General features: G+C 33.3%; 2 protein-coding genes across 3 annotated transcripts; one reads left to right on the top strand and one right to left on the bottom strand.

Annotated features, from left to right (window-relative positions):
• Positions 1 to 1,958: 1,958 nt before the first annotated feature.
• On the bottom strand, positions 1,959 to 8,995 carry LOC146950590 (DTW domain-containing protein). 2 transcript variants are annotated; one of them, XM_085746528.1, is made up of 8 exons: positions 8,611 to 8,995; positions 8,304 to 8,444; positions 7,529 to 7,621; positions 7,293 to 7,419; positions 6,894 to 7,003; positions 6,083 to 6,163; positions 2,738 to 2,820; positions 1,959 to 2,604 (listed from the first exon to the last, which is right to left on the bottom strand). In XM_085746528.1, exons 1-8 carry the CDS (start codon positions 8,926 to 8,928, stop codon positions 2,388 to 2,390), a joined length of 1,170 nt encoding a protein of 389 aa, XP_085602654.1. In that variant the 5' UTR covers positions 8,929 to 8,995; the 3' UTR covers positions 1,959 to 2,387. The 2 variants fall into 2 exon arrangements, with proteins under 2 accessions (XP_085602654.1, XP_085602653.1); XM_085746527.1 differs by having other exon boundaries at positions 6,083 to 6,166; positions 8,611 to 8,972.
• Positions 8,996 to 10,654: 1,659 nt separating this feature from the next.
• On the top strand, positions 10,655 to 12,483 carry LOC146950591 (E3 ubiquitin-protein ligase RMA1H1-like). Its single transcript, XM_085746507.1, has 2 exons — positions 10,655 to 10,917; positions 11,889 to 12,483. Coding segments are annotated over exons 1-2 (507 nt in total). The 5' UTR covers positions 10,655 to 10,915; the 3' UTR covers positions 12,394 to 12,483.
• The last annotated feature ends 1,405 nt before the right edge of the window (positions 12,484 to 13,888 follow it).

Below are 13,888 nucleotides of genomic sequence, written 5' to 3' on the forward strand. Positions count from 1 at the left end.
TTTTCCTTAAGATTAGTAGTAGCATGGAGAGATATTCAATCTCCTCATATGCTTGAAGCGTGTGGAGATAAGTGGTTACTTGTCTTCTTATACATGTATTTAAGACTTTGTTTAAGAGTTGGGTGGGAATTAAAAAGGATGACTATAATAATAAAAGGAAGGATTTTAAAAAAAATGGAATTTTTTGTAAAAAAAAAATGAAATTTGTTTGTTAAGTATGGCTCATAAATATTGATAAGTAGGTTGCCTTTCTTGAACATACATATTAGGATATAATGTTGTAATCTGAAGTTGAACCGTAACATTTAAATACAAGTTATATATTGTAAATTCTAATCTTTTACTAATAAAATAAAGGCAAACGAAGATGTAGACAATATTTAAATACAACTTAAAAATATCGTGTATTCATTGTTTGCGTTTATTGTTTCATTACTTTTTTGAACCGAGTTGATGTTCAAATAGAAGTGTATGTAGCTATCCATCTAGCATTAGACTATAACTCTCTAATACGAGGGAACTCAGAATGCATTGGAGGGATTCGAAGAATTTTGAGTACATTTTCAAATCTATTATTTTTTTATAATAGATTCAAAAAACAATAATATTGTTCATAAAAAAGTATTATTCAAAAGTATTTTCATCTACTCCTTTCAAAAATACTCTTCCAAAAAAAAGTGAGGGATTCCCATATTTTGTTTTTCTTTCCCTTCCCTCCAAAACTATTTCCTCTGTTTCCTTCTTATCTCCCACACAAAGCCTAAAGGATAAACATGTGGCCTCAAAGCCGTTCAGATGATATGCAAGTAGCACTAAAAGCAGAGGATGTGCTCTAACATGGGTGGCCATTGGATGTTAGAAAAAACGTATCCTACAAGTAATCATGAGGTAATATCTTTCCTTGTCACACAGAGATAATCTAGAGATGAGAATAGTTAGAGATAACTATAAAAGAAGCATGGATGTTTGTAACTCTGGCAGGGGCTAAATATGGTCGAGGTTTGATTGAATTTATCCAACCCGCTTGCAGTATGGAACACATGTAAAGAAAACTACATGAGGCTAAACAAGCGTTCTTTTATAATAACAACAAACTCATTGCAATGCTAAATGAGAATTGTTTCATTGCTCAAAATTTAGTGAAAATACCCGTCGAAAGCTTGCTTTCGATCGGTTTTGTAAGCCAAAAAAAAAATATATATATATATATATATCAAAAGATACATTCCGATAGGTTGAGCAACTCAAATGGCCGCTAAAGCAGTCTACTTTCTAAATCAACAATGTCACTAATACCAATAGATACAAAGTTGTGGGACTAGCCACGATGAAGCCGTCTTAGCTGCTGGGAGCTGTCTTAGGGCTGTCTTATTCACTTATCTCCCTTAGAACATCTACAATGGACAATAAATACTATGAGCAAGGGACCTATGAGGAAGAGAGGTTCGAATTTGATGCACTAACCACGTAGCACAACTATTAATCTTGGTTATCCAATCTCAATTCAATGGTGATCATGATTTGGTAGAAGTGTGATGCAAGCTGACCGATCTCAAACAAGATCAATTGATGTGTGCAACTGCGTATTTTTTTACTGGAGTAAATCCAAATCCGTGGAAGAGTACCAATTTGGTACCCCATTGTAGCCTTCTAGAATCATGACTGACGCTACCTATTTGGAGAGATTGTGTATAGACAACTTCAGTCATGAGTGGGTATGATGCAACTAATATAAAGAAAACAGACAAACCATAATAATAATACACTTCATTAACTCCTGCATCAAAGGAGAGCAAGATCCTCACTCGAACATGCTTGGGCATGACAGTTCAATAACCAGAACATAGATTCAATTCAATAAATATACAAGAGGCTTTCTTTTCTTCAAATTTTCACTCTTCCAAAACACAACGAAAAAGCACAGAATACTAGCAGTGGTCATAGAAAAAAATCACAACAAATAGAAATCTTAAAATAGTTTTTTTCCCACACCTGATGTACTCCAAAATTCCATGAAGTACCGAATTACATTATAAGTGTACTTACTATCCAAAATTTGCAAGAAAAATTATACATTGTTCTCAAATATCCTCTACCCAAGCTACCAACATATAAATGCATTTCCTTTTTCATTTAGTACTAGTCACTTCATATAGTACTAAGTGGTTATTAGGAAGATTGTGTTGGAGGATATAATGTCAATCATGTTGTAAATGAAAGGAAGAATGTGTGAGTCGTTGTTTCAACTAAACTTTGAAACTTGAAGCCTCTGTAAAAAATTAACACTGCATAACCGTAGTCACTATTTCTCATTAGGGTTGATAATTACCCCATTTCAAAAATTGCAAGAGGCTCACTAAGTTGTCAGAAAAAACTTGGTTAGATCTCTAACAGATGTTATTTTGCCTTACTTTTCGTGTTATGGACCTTCCCATTCGAAGTCGTCTCTTGGTGAGAGCTTCTAATAGAACTGTTAAAGCATGTTCAACTGTTTCTGCTTGTTTATCCAATTCAGCTGAGCTAAACCTCGGAAGTAGGTGGAGCTCCAAGAGCAGGCCAGCAGCAGCGGCTGCTGTACATGTACGATCCCAGGATGGTTGGGGCCTGCCTCGAAATACCATAAATCAGAATTAGACTTCACATCAAACATAGCAAAAATCCAATAACTAAGATAAGAAAGCAAGAAGGGGAAAAGCAGAGATAAATAGTTAATCTTTAAGTTCACTTTCTCTGTCACCTGAGTTTATGCATGGCAGAAGTACCAGGATTTAGCGATATACAAGAAAGGTCCTCATCTCCCCAAATTGACTTCGCTTGATCCTGTTGAAAACAAAATATCATATTTCACATAAATATTTTGTAAATGATGTTTCAGTGTAAATTAATTCATTCCATTGAATTTAAAAACTTGAACATTGCATGTTTTTAATATTTTAGGACTATATCTCAGCTAAAAATATCTCTGCAGGCAGAATCAGTATATTACTATCTATATTCAGTCTAAAATAAAACTAATAGCAAAATTGCATATTATCATGTCTAAATGTTGTACAAAGCCACATAGGCCTTTTCATCCTAAGATGCAAAAACATGATTAAATAGAGCAAGAAGTGAGGAATTCACTTTAGAGAGTAAAGTGAGAGATATCAACCGTCGATAAACAAATCAGTGATTGACATTATATGCATATGCACAACAAATCATGGTACAATATCAACCATATATTTTCTCTTTATTAACTACTCACTTTAGAGAAGGAAAATCTGATTAAATAAAGTATTACATACACATAGCACCATAACATCTAAACCTCTGTTAGAATCATGTACCAAAAGAAGGCGTTAAACTATTGTTGCATAAGAGGTAATCTTTTCCCAGCTTGCGAGGCTGCCAAAATTGATGCATTTTTCTTAGCAGAACAACAATTATCTTGTCGGAAACTGTGCTAACTTATGCAAGTACTGTTTATTAAAACAATGACCATTTCCATTTTCTCCCATAATTTTAATCAATAGCAACTTGCAACAGAAAACATACAACACTCTACAACATAATTGGCCGCAGTTTGTAAGGAAGCTTTTTTGGCAAATATATTTTTACTCTGTCGAAAAATTTAAGTCAAACATATCTTCAAAGTTCAAACATAATGGCCCAACGGAGCAAATGAGAATACAATGTATTATGTTACTATTTGAATCTATGTTTTAAGTACAGTGATCATAATCTATAGGGTAGTCCTCTACTTGATATCATCTTTTTTTTTTGGGAAAGGTAGAAAAAATTTCATATCAACCAGTATTGTCAATCACGGATCACCGAAAATAGCAGTTTGTTCAAATTCTGCTATGTTACAGGTGCTACAGCGCTGCTATAGCCGCTATTTGACAACACTTGTACGAAGAACAATGACAGTTTGCTAAAAGTCTGCTATGCTATACTGCTATAGCACCACTATATCTGCTATTTGAGCAAACTGATATCAATTTAATGGCATAGGTCTAACCATGGTTGTCTTTATCAAAAATAAAAACCATGGTTGTCAAATTCTCAAGTCAACTCATAGAACCATGCAAGTATATGATTCTTGGCATCAAAGTCGAGTTAGCTCACTTACAAATTTGTGTGTAAACTCGAGTCCACTTGCATAGACTCGTACAATTTAACGAGTCTACGCATAATGGCCATTTTCCCCCAGATATGCCTAAAATGTAGTTTGGTGTTTTTAAAAAAAAACAAAAAATGCAACAGCTAAAAGATAAAACTCCATAGTGCACAAAACATCAACCTCAGTTGTTCAACTCAACAGATGCATTTAACATCCCACATGAACCCATCTATAAAGGAGAAAAGAGACTTTGTATTAAGTCTCAACCCCATAGCTCCCAACATAATCGAACTCACAAACCAGAAAATATGAACAACCTTACGTTTTGAGGTTTACAATTAACCCAACTGGCCAACAAGATGAAGGAACCGAACTCTGATGAGCTCAAACCTAGCTCTACCGAGCTGAATCTAGCCCCAACGACCCAGTCCCACCATCCTTCACTCTTTAGTAACTGTGAATGTCGTAACTTGTCATTTTGCCAACGATTTTGAACTTGTATGCTCTTTTTGCGGGATATATTGCCATGGATTGTGAGTTTGTCCATTAGTTTTGACTTGTGATGCTATTTGTATTCTAGACTAGTCTAGTTTGATTTGGAGCTATGAACCCATCTTAGTTTAATCTGTGGTGCTTATATAATATTAAATTTTGTTATTGTGTTAGCAACCTTTCTTCTGCTATGAGAAAGAATTCCCAAAACAGGCAGATTTGAATAAACAGAGAAAAGTTCCAACTAGAATTAAGATTGCAACTGAATGAAGGATTTCAAACCAGAAAAGTTCCAACTGTGAATGTCGTAACTTGTCATTTTGCCAACGATTTTGAACTTGTATGCTCTTTTTGCGGGATATATTGCTATGGATTGTGAGTTTGTCCATTAGTTTTGACTTGTGATGCTATTTGTATTCTAGTCTAGTTTGATTTGGAGCTATGAACCCATCTTAGTTTAATCTGTGGTGCTTATATAATACTCCCTCCGTTTCAAAATGAGTGTCGTTTTAGGTGTTTACACACATATTAAGAAATGCAATGATTAAGAGAAAGAGAATGGTTATTTTACCAAATTATCCTTATTAACTATTGGTTAGTTTTAAAAGTAATACTTTGGAAGTAGTGTGCAGAGTATTAATTGGAGGGTACAATTGAAAAGAAAAAGTTATTATTGCATTGGAAACTGAAAGCGACACTCATTTTGAAACAATTTTTTTTGGCTAAAGCGACACTCATTTTGAAACGGAGGGAGTATTAAATTTTGTTATTGTGTTAGCAACCTTTCTTCTGCTATGAGAAAGAATTCCCAAAACAGGCAGATTTGAATAAACAGAGAAAAGTTCCAACTAGAATTAAGATTGCAACTGAATGAAGGATTTCTTATTGATGAAGTGAGATTGAAAGAGAAGATACAAAAGGTATACAATGAGATGATAACCCTGCAGACAAGGCTACCCCGAAAGAGCATTCTCCTTTCACACTAGAGCATTCTCTAGACACTAAACTTCAGTATTCAAAAACTATCTTTCCCTTCTACCCTTGAGGGCTATTTAAAGATTTTCTAAGAATAACCAAACTAACAACTCTTAACAACCACCTAACAAACTTATCAACTTACTAAACTAACTTCTACTAACTAATATTTACTAAGCTATTTATCTAATATTCCATATCCTAACATATTGTGATTTGCTTTATTACAAAGTTAGAATGTTTAATATGTATTGCGTACGTAGTATCAAATTGTATTTAGATCCTATGCTAGATGTTTTAAACATTACTTATGTATTAAGTCAACTTACATTTGTAAGAGTTGGAAACTATAAAACCTATACATAAAAATATGCAGTTCAATAAGATTTTATTCTACCTGGGCACCAAATCACTAGTAGGTTAATTTTGTGATGATCAAGTATGGTCATATTATGAAAATTCTCAATTTTAAACTGAAGAAAACGCAGAACAAATCCAACCAGAAGTTACCTGAAGGCGCCTAAACATTGCGGCTGAATTGCTCCATGTCCCATCAATCAAAATAAAATGCTGAGTTGTATCTACTTTTAACTGCTTTATAATTAAGGCAAATAGATTACTTGGAAGCACCAAATGGAAGATAGCGAAATCTATATCAAAAATTTCAAAAGAAGCAATAACAAATGAATTTTGGTTCACAAGTACCACTGACTTCACAAGAGATAAACAAAGATATATGTATGTATGTGTGTGTGTGTGTATACACATACATGCATTGATTGCTGCAGGCAAAACAAAAAAGCAGCTAGCATACCAGTAGTGCAATTTCATTTCTTCTCATTTGCATAAATTAAATACATGAAAATGGAAAGTAATTGACCAGACTCAATTAATGTAAATTGCTTCAAGGTACATATTGATAGGAACCCAATAATTAAATTGAAAAGAATGAACTATTTTATTGAAAGATCGAGAATAAGAGATATATCTCTCCTCCAAGGGTTTCTCCTTCACAATAGAGTCACTACTCTATTCAGCGAACTTTACAAATATTCAATTATGTCCTCTATCCATTTTTTTTTGGGGAAGGTTATGTCCTATATCCTTGTATTCTCTTATTTATACAAATACACTCTTATTGCATATCCTAACAACCTCCTTCTTGTCCTATATCTTCAACAAGACACCCCTCCTCAAAAACAACCTTCTCCTCAAAGTTGAAATCTAATAAATTATTCTTGTTCAATGGTTGTTGAAAAAACAATTAATAATTTTATATCAATAATTAGAAATACAGTAATCAATATAATGATGCATATACCTTTTCTGATGATACTTCATTATTTGCAACTGGTTCCTGACCAAATGCATTTTCAACTGATTCCAAAACGGCATTCTTGTTGGGATAAAGGCACCACACATTACTTCTTCCTGAATCAAGGTAAAAACCCACGACCTAAGTAACAAACACTAGTTGAAATGAAGGAATATAAACATTTATTCCCATCCATATTTGGTTGACTATATAATATTATATTTTACATTTCTTATATTATTTTGGAAGCAGTTAAAGTCGGTGACAACAAACTCTTCAAGAAACATAGACAGTAGAAATAGTAGAAAAGAAACTATGCTAGGTTAAGAATTCCAAGATCGAATCTGACTACTTGAATGAACAGAAACCATAGTAGTGACTGACAATTGTTATGAATTGAGAGACCTGCCAGTTTAAAGGAATTCCACATGATTTGTTCATGTTCAGGAATGCCATAAAGGCACAAAGTTGCACAATCAACCCCAAAAACTTGCCATAAAACCTTTCCAGTGTTGTTCTGTCGTAAAAAATCCTGCATATGAAGACTAAAAAGTAAATACTTTATGAAAAATATACAAAACACAAATTGAGAACCATAACCAAATCACAATTCACAAGTCATATATATTATATGTCCAAACCTTGGGATGCATATACAACCAAAACTTTATTCCAGGAAAGAGCAAAGAGGGTGTAATTTGTGAACACATACAATCTTCCATAGCAAGCCAGCACTACAAAAAAAAAAAAAAAATTGAAAGCAAGATTAAAAAGCAAAATGTCAGATGCATCATCATCACCACAACCATTACTCAGCAGCAGCAACAACCATTTGTGTAGGATTGACACTTCAGATTGAAGATGTGTCAGACGCCAAAACGAGACTGACACATGCATAGCATATTTGTAATCATTTTATTTTTTCTTAAGGCTCTGTTTGGTATAAAAAATAGATAGCTGATAAATTAGCTTATACTAGAAAGCTAATAAGTTAGTTGATAGTTCATAAGCTAGCTGATTGAATTTGTAGTATTGGATAAAAATAAGGGTTGAACTAGCTCAAATATGAAATGACATAAAAAATATATGTTTAATTAATATTAAGTTTTTTCAATTAAGATAACAGGGGCAAAATTGATAAGCTACAAGCTACTGGAATAAACTTATAAAAAAATGCTATAAGCTAATAAAAAAAAGATACTTACGATAAAATGATGGTTACAGATTTTTTTTTTAGTCATGTGAGCATATAAGCTACAAACTATCAGCTATAAACTAGCTTATTGTGTTTGCCAAACAAACCCTAAATTACTAACGGTTTCTATTCATCAATGTGTCAATGTCATGTCGGATGTCTATGCTCTACAAAAACGACAACAGCATCAATCACGCGAAAACCAAATAAAATCATCAAACCTTCTGACAAAGATAACCTTTGCTACCAAGGACACGACAAGCTATTTGTCTAGCCGAATAAAATTTAAGCTTCTCTTCAGAATCAGCTAAAGCCTTATAAGTTGCACGGTGCTTCTTATCTTCCTGCTGTCCAAAATTCCCCTAAAAATCAACCAATTCAATCACATCACACACAAAAAAATATCAACAACACCAACATTACTCAATATCCGGCCCAATACCGACTAATCCTAGATTGGTCCCCCTGGATTAGTTGGTTTTAGGCCGAATATCGAGTTTTCTAGAAAAACAACACTAACATACTCACTTGTAACTTTCCACCGGCGCGGCCAAATTTCATCTGAGAATCGAAATCTTTCTCGAGAAGCTTCAAATCTTCAGCGATTTGAGTGACCATAGCTGGGACAGGTGAAGTGGTGCCCCAATCTTGCCATTCTTGTAAGGAGACAACAGCATCGGCGTTCATGGATGCTGTTGTTGTTGAGAGTGGCGAATTGGAATTGGAATTGGAATTGGAATAGGAATTGTAACGGTGTGTGAGTATCTTAGTTTTGTTTTTCGGGAAAAATGAGAATAGGAAAAAGGCTCTTGTCCAAGGATTTGATGACACCAATGCTGTAGCCATTTTCTTTTGTATTTTCGCCTTAGATTCAACACTATAATTAAGGTTTATTTTCGGAAGAAAAATAGTTATTTTAAATAAAAAATGTTTTTATTTTCAATTAATATAGGTTAGGACTTGGAAAGCAGGAATTTTACGTGGCAAAGGAGTTAACAGCACCGTGTCACGATACATCGTGTCATGATACTGCCAAGAAATTGTGGCACGATTTGTGAATCGTGACATAATTTGGAGAAGCGCCAAAATATAAATTTGAAATTAATGAAAGCATCGTGTCACAATTTTTGTCATCGTGACACAATTTGAGGCGCTCAGAACCTTGCCTATAAAAGTTGAACTTGTTTTCGAAGAGAGAGTTCCAAATTTTGGAGAGAAAAGCACGACTTTGAGGCAGAAGACTAAAGATTCAATAGGTGGCTTACCATCAAACTAATAGTTGGTCTTCATGTATGTAATGTTTACTTTGAATTTGATTATTGAAATTTCAATTATGAGTAGCTATGTTCTTAGTGATTAGATATAAAGATGAAACTAATTAGATCTATTTGAGCCATGTAGGTTGTGAAACACTATTTAATATGAATGCAAATCTAGTTTTATTCAGTTTAATTTGTGCTTAATGCTTTTTTAAGTTCTGATCAAATATAAATAATTTCAAAGATTGAATTACTATTGACCATAGCTTTTAACTTAGATCTAATTCAACTATTAAATCAAACAGATCAATCTAGGGATAAATTGATGTACATTGTGATAATAGATTAATGTATTGTAAAACCTTCTAAGATACTAGCTCACCTAAGGAGTTAGGGGGCTGTAATCTTAGAAGATCTCTAATTCACGAGATTGATCAAAGCTATATTTGTTAACCATCATAAAACTAGAGGAATATTTTTAAGGTTTAGGTGCAGTCTTCCAAACAGAGATAATTAAAAGATTTGAACGATCTAATCAATTTATCCAAATAAAACTAGAGAAATATTTTTATGGTTTAGCTGCAGTCTTCCAAACAGAGATAATTAAAGGATTTGAACGATCTAATCAATTTATCCAAATTATCTCCAAATATCAATATGGTATCTCAACCACTCTAATATTGTACTACCGTCATTCTAACCTCTAACTTCTCCAAGAATCGAAGAAGAATATATTCTTAAGATCATTCTTAGTTTTTTAAGAGACATTATACCTCAAAATGGGCTATGATCTTAAAAATATTATTTATTTCGAAGGACATAAATTATTGAAGAGACTATGCTCTTAAAACCATTAAGTCCGAAGGGACATTATATATAGAAAGGGAAAATGATTCGAAGTTTCAGAATACTTTTTTGTTACCACTAATATGTGAGAAAAAACCATTAAGTCCGAAGGGACATTATATATAGAAAGGGAAAATGATTTTCAGAATACTTTTTTGTTACCACTAATATGTGAGAAACTTTGGGATCAAGTAATTAACATATTAAATCTTGTACAAAATATCTCAAATTGAGTAGCAAAAAATATCATGCAAAAAAATATATATTATATTATATATCAAAATATATTTATGATCAAGTACCAAAATATATTAGATTGCGTAACAAAATAATATTAGATTGCGATTAATGTATTTTGGATTGCAAAATATATTCCATATATACATGTGTGTGTGAGAGATTCATGAATCACTTATTTTTTCAATTGTATCTTGCTTATTTCTTTTGTAAGTCGGTAGCTTAAATTAAGATAAAGTGGAAAAATCATACAACAAAGGATCTCTTATCTTTCTCATTAGATACGTGTCCTATTTCACCCCCCACCCCAATTATGTAATTCTGATTTGCTAGATAGTCGATACATCGCATTCACAATTTCTTTTTAATTAACGTCTTTCAATTTCATGCATTCTGCTGCCAATTAAGGATTTTTCACTTTGCTTGCAGTTGCAACCTTCATCACACAACTAACTTTCTTCCCTGCACATCATCACCATCACTTCTTAGCTATGTAAGTAGTCAAATACCATCACTTACTCTTTTCTTATACTTTTTCATTTGAGTTTATCTAATATGACTGTGAATTTCTCCTTAGTTTGCTTCCAAAAACTTACGAGTTAACAATGGTTCATCAAAAGTTCAAATTTATCATGTCTGTAAAAATAAAGATTAAATTTTGGTTCCAACACAAGAGGTAACTTGGACATAAAGGTTAAAAATTGTAATTCTAAATATAACGATGCAAGTTTTTTACATAAAGGTCGAAACGTTTCTCATAAAGTTTAAATTTTTCTTCCTTAAATAAACTTGAACATAACTAATATTTTCATTATTTTCTATAATTTTCGTGAGCAAATTAGTTTAACAAGAATTGTAAAGAATTCTAATATTTTTAGTATTTTCTCATGTTTTATTTATTATTCACAATAAGCTATTGCAGACCCTTCAGCTTGTAACAGCACGGTATGAAACACATATTTTTTTTATTGAAAATGAAGCAAAGGTATCTTAAGTCCTTTATTTTTTCTGAAAGAGATCAAAACTCTGGTGTTATAGACTGATTTTTTAATCTTTATATGAATGAAACTTCATTTATTGGTGATGAATTAGTTTTTTCACTTCAAAATCATTCAAAGATTTTGAAGGTTAAGATTGTCAGACATGCGACGCAATGCACGTCGTTGTATCAATTGTATCAATTTTGACGAGATGCAGAGAAAATACTAATATTTAGGGTTGTGATGCTATTTCAAAACTTTTTTTAAGTTTCAAGTTGGGTTGCTAGAATTATATGTATGCCACAAGTACAATTTGTTTGTAATATGTTGTTTATGTATGACATTTTAAGTTGGTGGCATTGTGCTGCCTAATTTGTATGAATTATGACAAATGTTAGAGGGGACAAATTATACTGGTTTTGATGTTCCATTTTTTGAAGTCTGGAGCTAATGTTACATTTACAGTTTTACCTTTCAAATTCAGGCACCATATGCTAGTGCTAATGGACATTCTGTCGAACCGGGGCAAAGCTGATGCTAATGCTAATGCTAATGCAGATTCTAATAAAATCTGTTCTAATGATTTTGAATGCAACATATGTTTGGAGCATGTGAAAGATCCAGTGGTAACACTTTGTGGTCATCTCTATTGTTGGCCTTGTATTTACAAATGGATTAATAGCACCTCATGGGAACATAATGAGAAACCAGAATGTCCAATATGCAAATCAGAAATTTCAGAATCAACACTTGTTCCACTATATGGTCGTGGTGAAACCACATCAAGTTCTGAAGGTGAGGCTCATCAAGATGGGAATGTTGTACCACCAAGACCACTTGGTCCAAGATCACTTGATACTGCAACTGTTTCACAACCTGAACTAGAACAAGCAGAAGCAGCAGCAGAAGCACCACCAGCACAGGAGAGTAGTTTGCACATTTGCTTACAATATGGCCCATATAAGCTTGATTTCCGGAAATTTGATTGAATATCATATGTAATTTTTGAAAACTAATATCGCTTTAGCATGTATTGAATCGGTAAAAACATTTATTCAATTCTCCATGATTTTGCTTTATTCCCTTTATTTTTATTTTATATATATCGGTCATAATTTAATCCATAACTATAGATCGTAAATTAAATTTTTGGTATTCTTTAGTTGACCGTATTAAGGCTAAACTTTGAAGATCAGAAATTTATCAATGGATGGTCGTTTGGTCCTTCCAATGTCTGTTCTTGCCCTCTAGGTGATGGGTCCTCTACTTTATTCTGGTGGGACCCCTGGTTGGATTGGGGAGTCTTAAAAGACAGATTCATACGTTTTTTTGAGTTACCTGAGAACAAATTGGTGTCAGTTTTAGATATGAGTCTTTTGGGTTGGGAGGAGGATGGAGAGGCTTGCAAGTGGCGTAGGCGATTATTAGCATGGGAGGAGGAGCATGTAGGGAAGTATAGTGTGTTGTTTAAAAACATTGTGTTAAACGTTGGAGAGGATGGCAGGTGGCAATGACGCATTCACTCATCTCAGAGATATATAATCAACTCATTTGAAAACTTCAGATCCCATTAGATCAACAATTTATTCTCACAACATTTGGCACAAGGAGGTTTCTTTAAAAATCAATCAATCTGCTTGACGTTTGCTACAGAAGTGTATTCCTACTTCATATAACTTATTGCAGCGTGAACTTCTTCAAAATCAAGATCAACTTTGTGCGGGTGGTTGCGGCTCTAATTAGGATAATAATCATCTATTTTTGCATTGTCACTACATTGGATCAATTTGGTCTTTGATTTCTCATTGGTTAGGTTACGTCACGATATATCCTTCTTACATTTCCGACCACTTGCTTCAGTTTGGACACTTAAGAACAACTTCCAAGTGCCATAAATCTGCAATGAATCTTTTATGATTTGCTTGCGTTTGGGCGTTGAAATGGAAGAATTTTCAAGTAAAGGGAACACAATATGACTTAACTGCTCGATAAAATCAAGTTACTAACATATTGGTGGTTGAAAGTGAAATTTGTTACCTCTGCTTTTGATTACCACTCTTGGTGATTTCATCCCATTATGTGTTTGGGTGCTATAACTTAGCTTGCACATTTCTTTCTTTGATCATTGCTTGTTTGTTTTGTTTAAAATCTTGACTTTGTAATCTCTTGATTTTAACACATTCTTCCCGTCACACCTTGTGTTGTGCTTGGGGGACTCGGTTTTGTGGTAATATAATCTCAATTTGGAATCTTAAAAATACAAATAAAAATAGATCATGGATAGGGCATCATACTACATTTTATTTGAAAGAAATATACAAGCATCCGAATGAGTACTTTGGTGGGTAACAATTTCAATAGTGAAATGGGATTTGGATCCTCTCATTCTCCTTTCTTTATCAAGTTTTATCTATCTCTCAGGGTATACCCTAGGCATAGGTCGGGGGTGCGACGAGTTAGGGTCCACAAGTTTTATCAAGTTTT

The sequence above is a fragment of the Medicago sativa genome, chromosome 2, assembly GCF_051527215.1.
Source record: "Medicago sativa cultivar Bolivia chromosome 2, Bolivia_mono, whole genome shotgun sequence".
NCBI classification, from domain to species: Eukaryota; Viridiplantae; Streptophyta; class Magnoliopsida; order Fabales; family Fabaceae; genus Medicago; species Medicago sativa.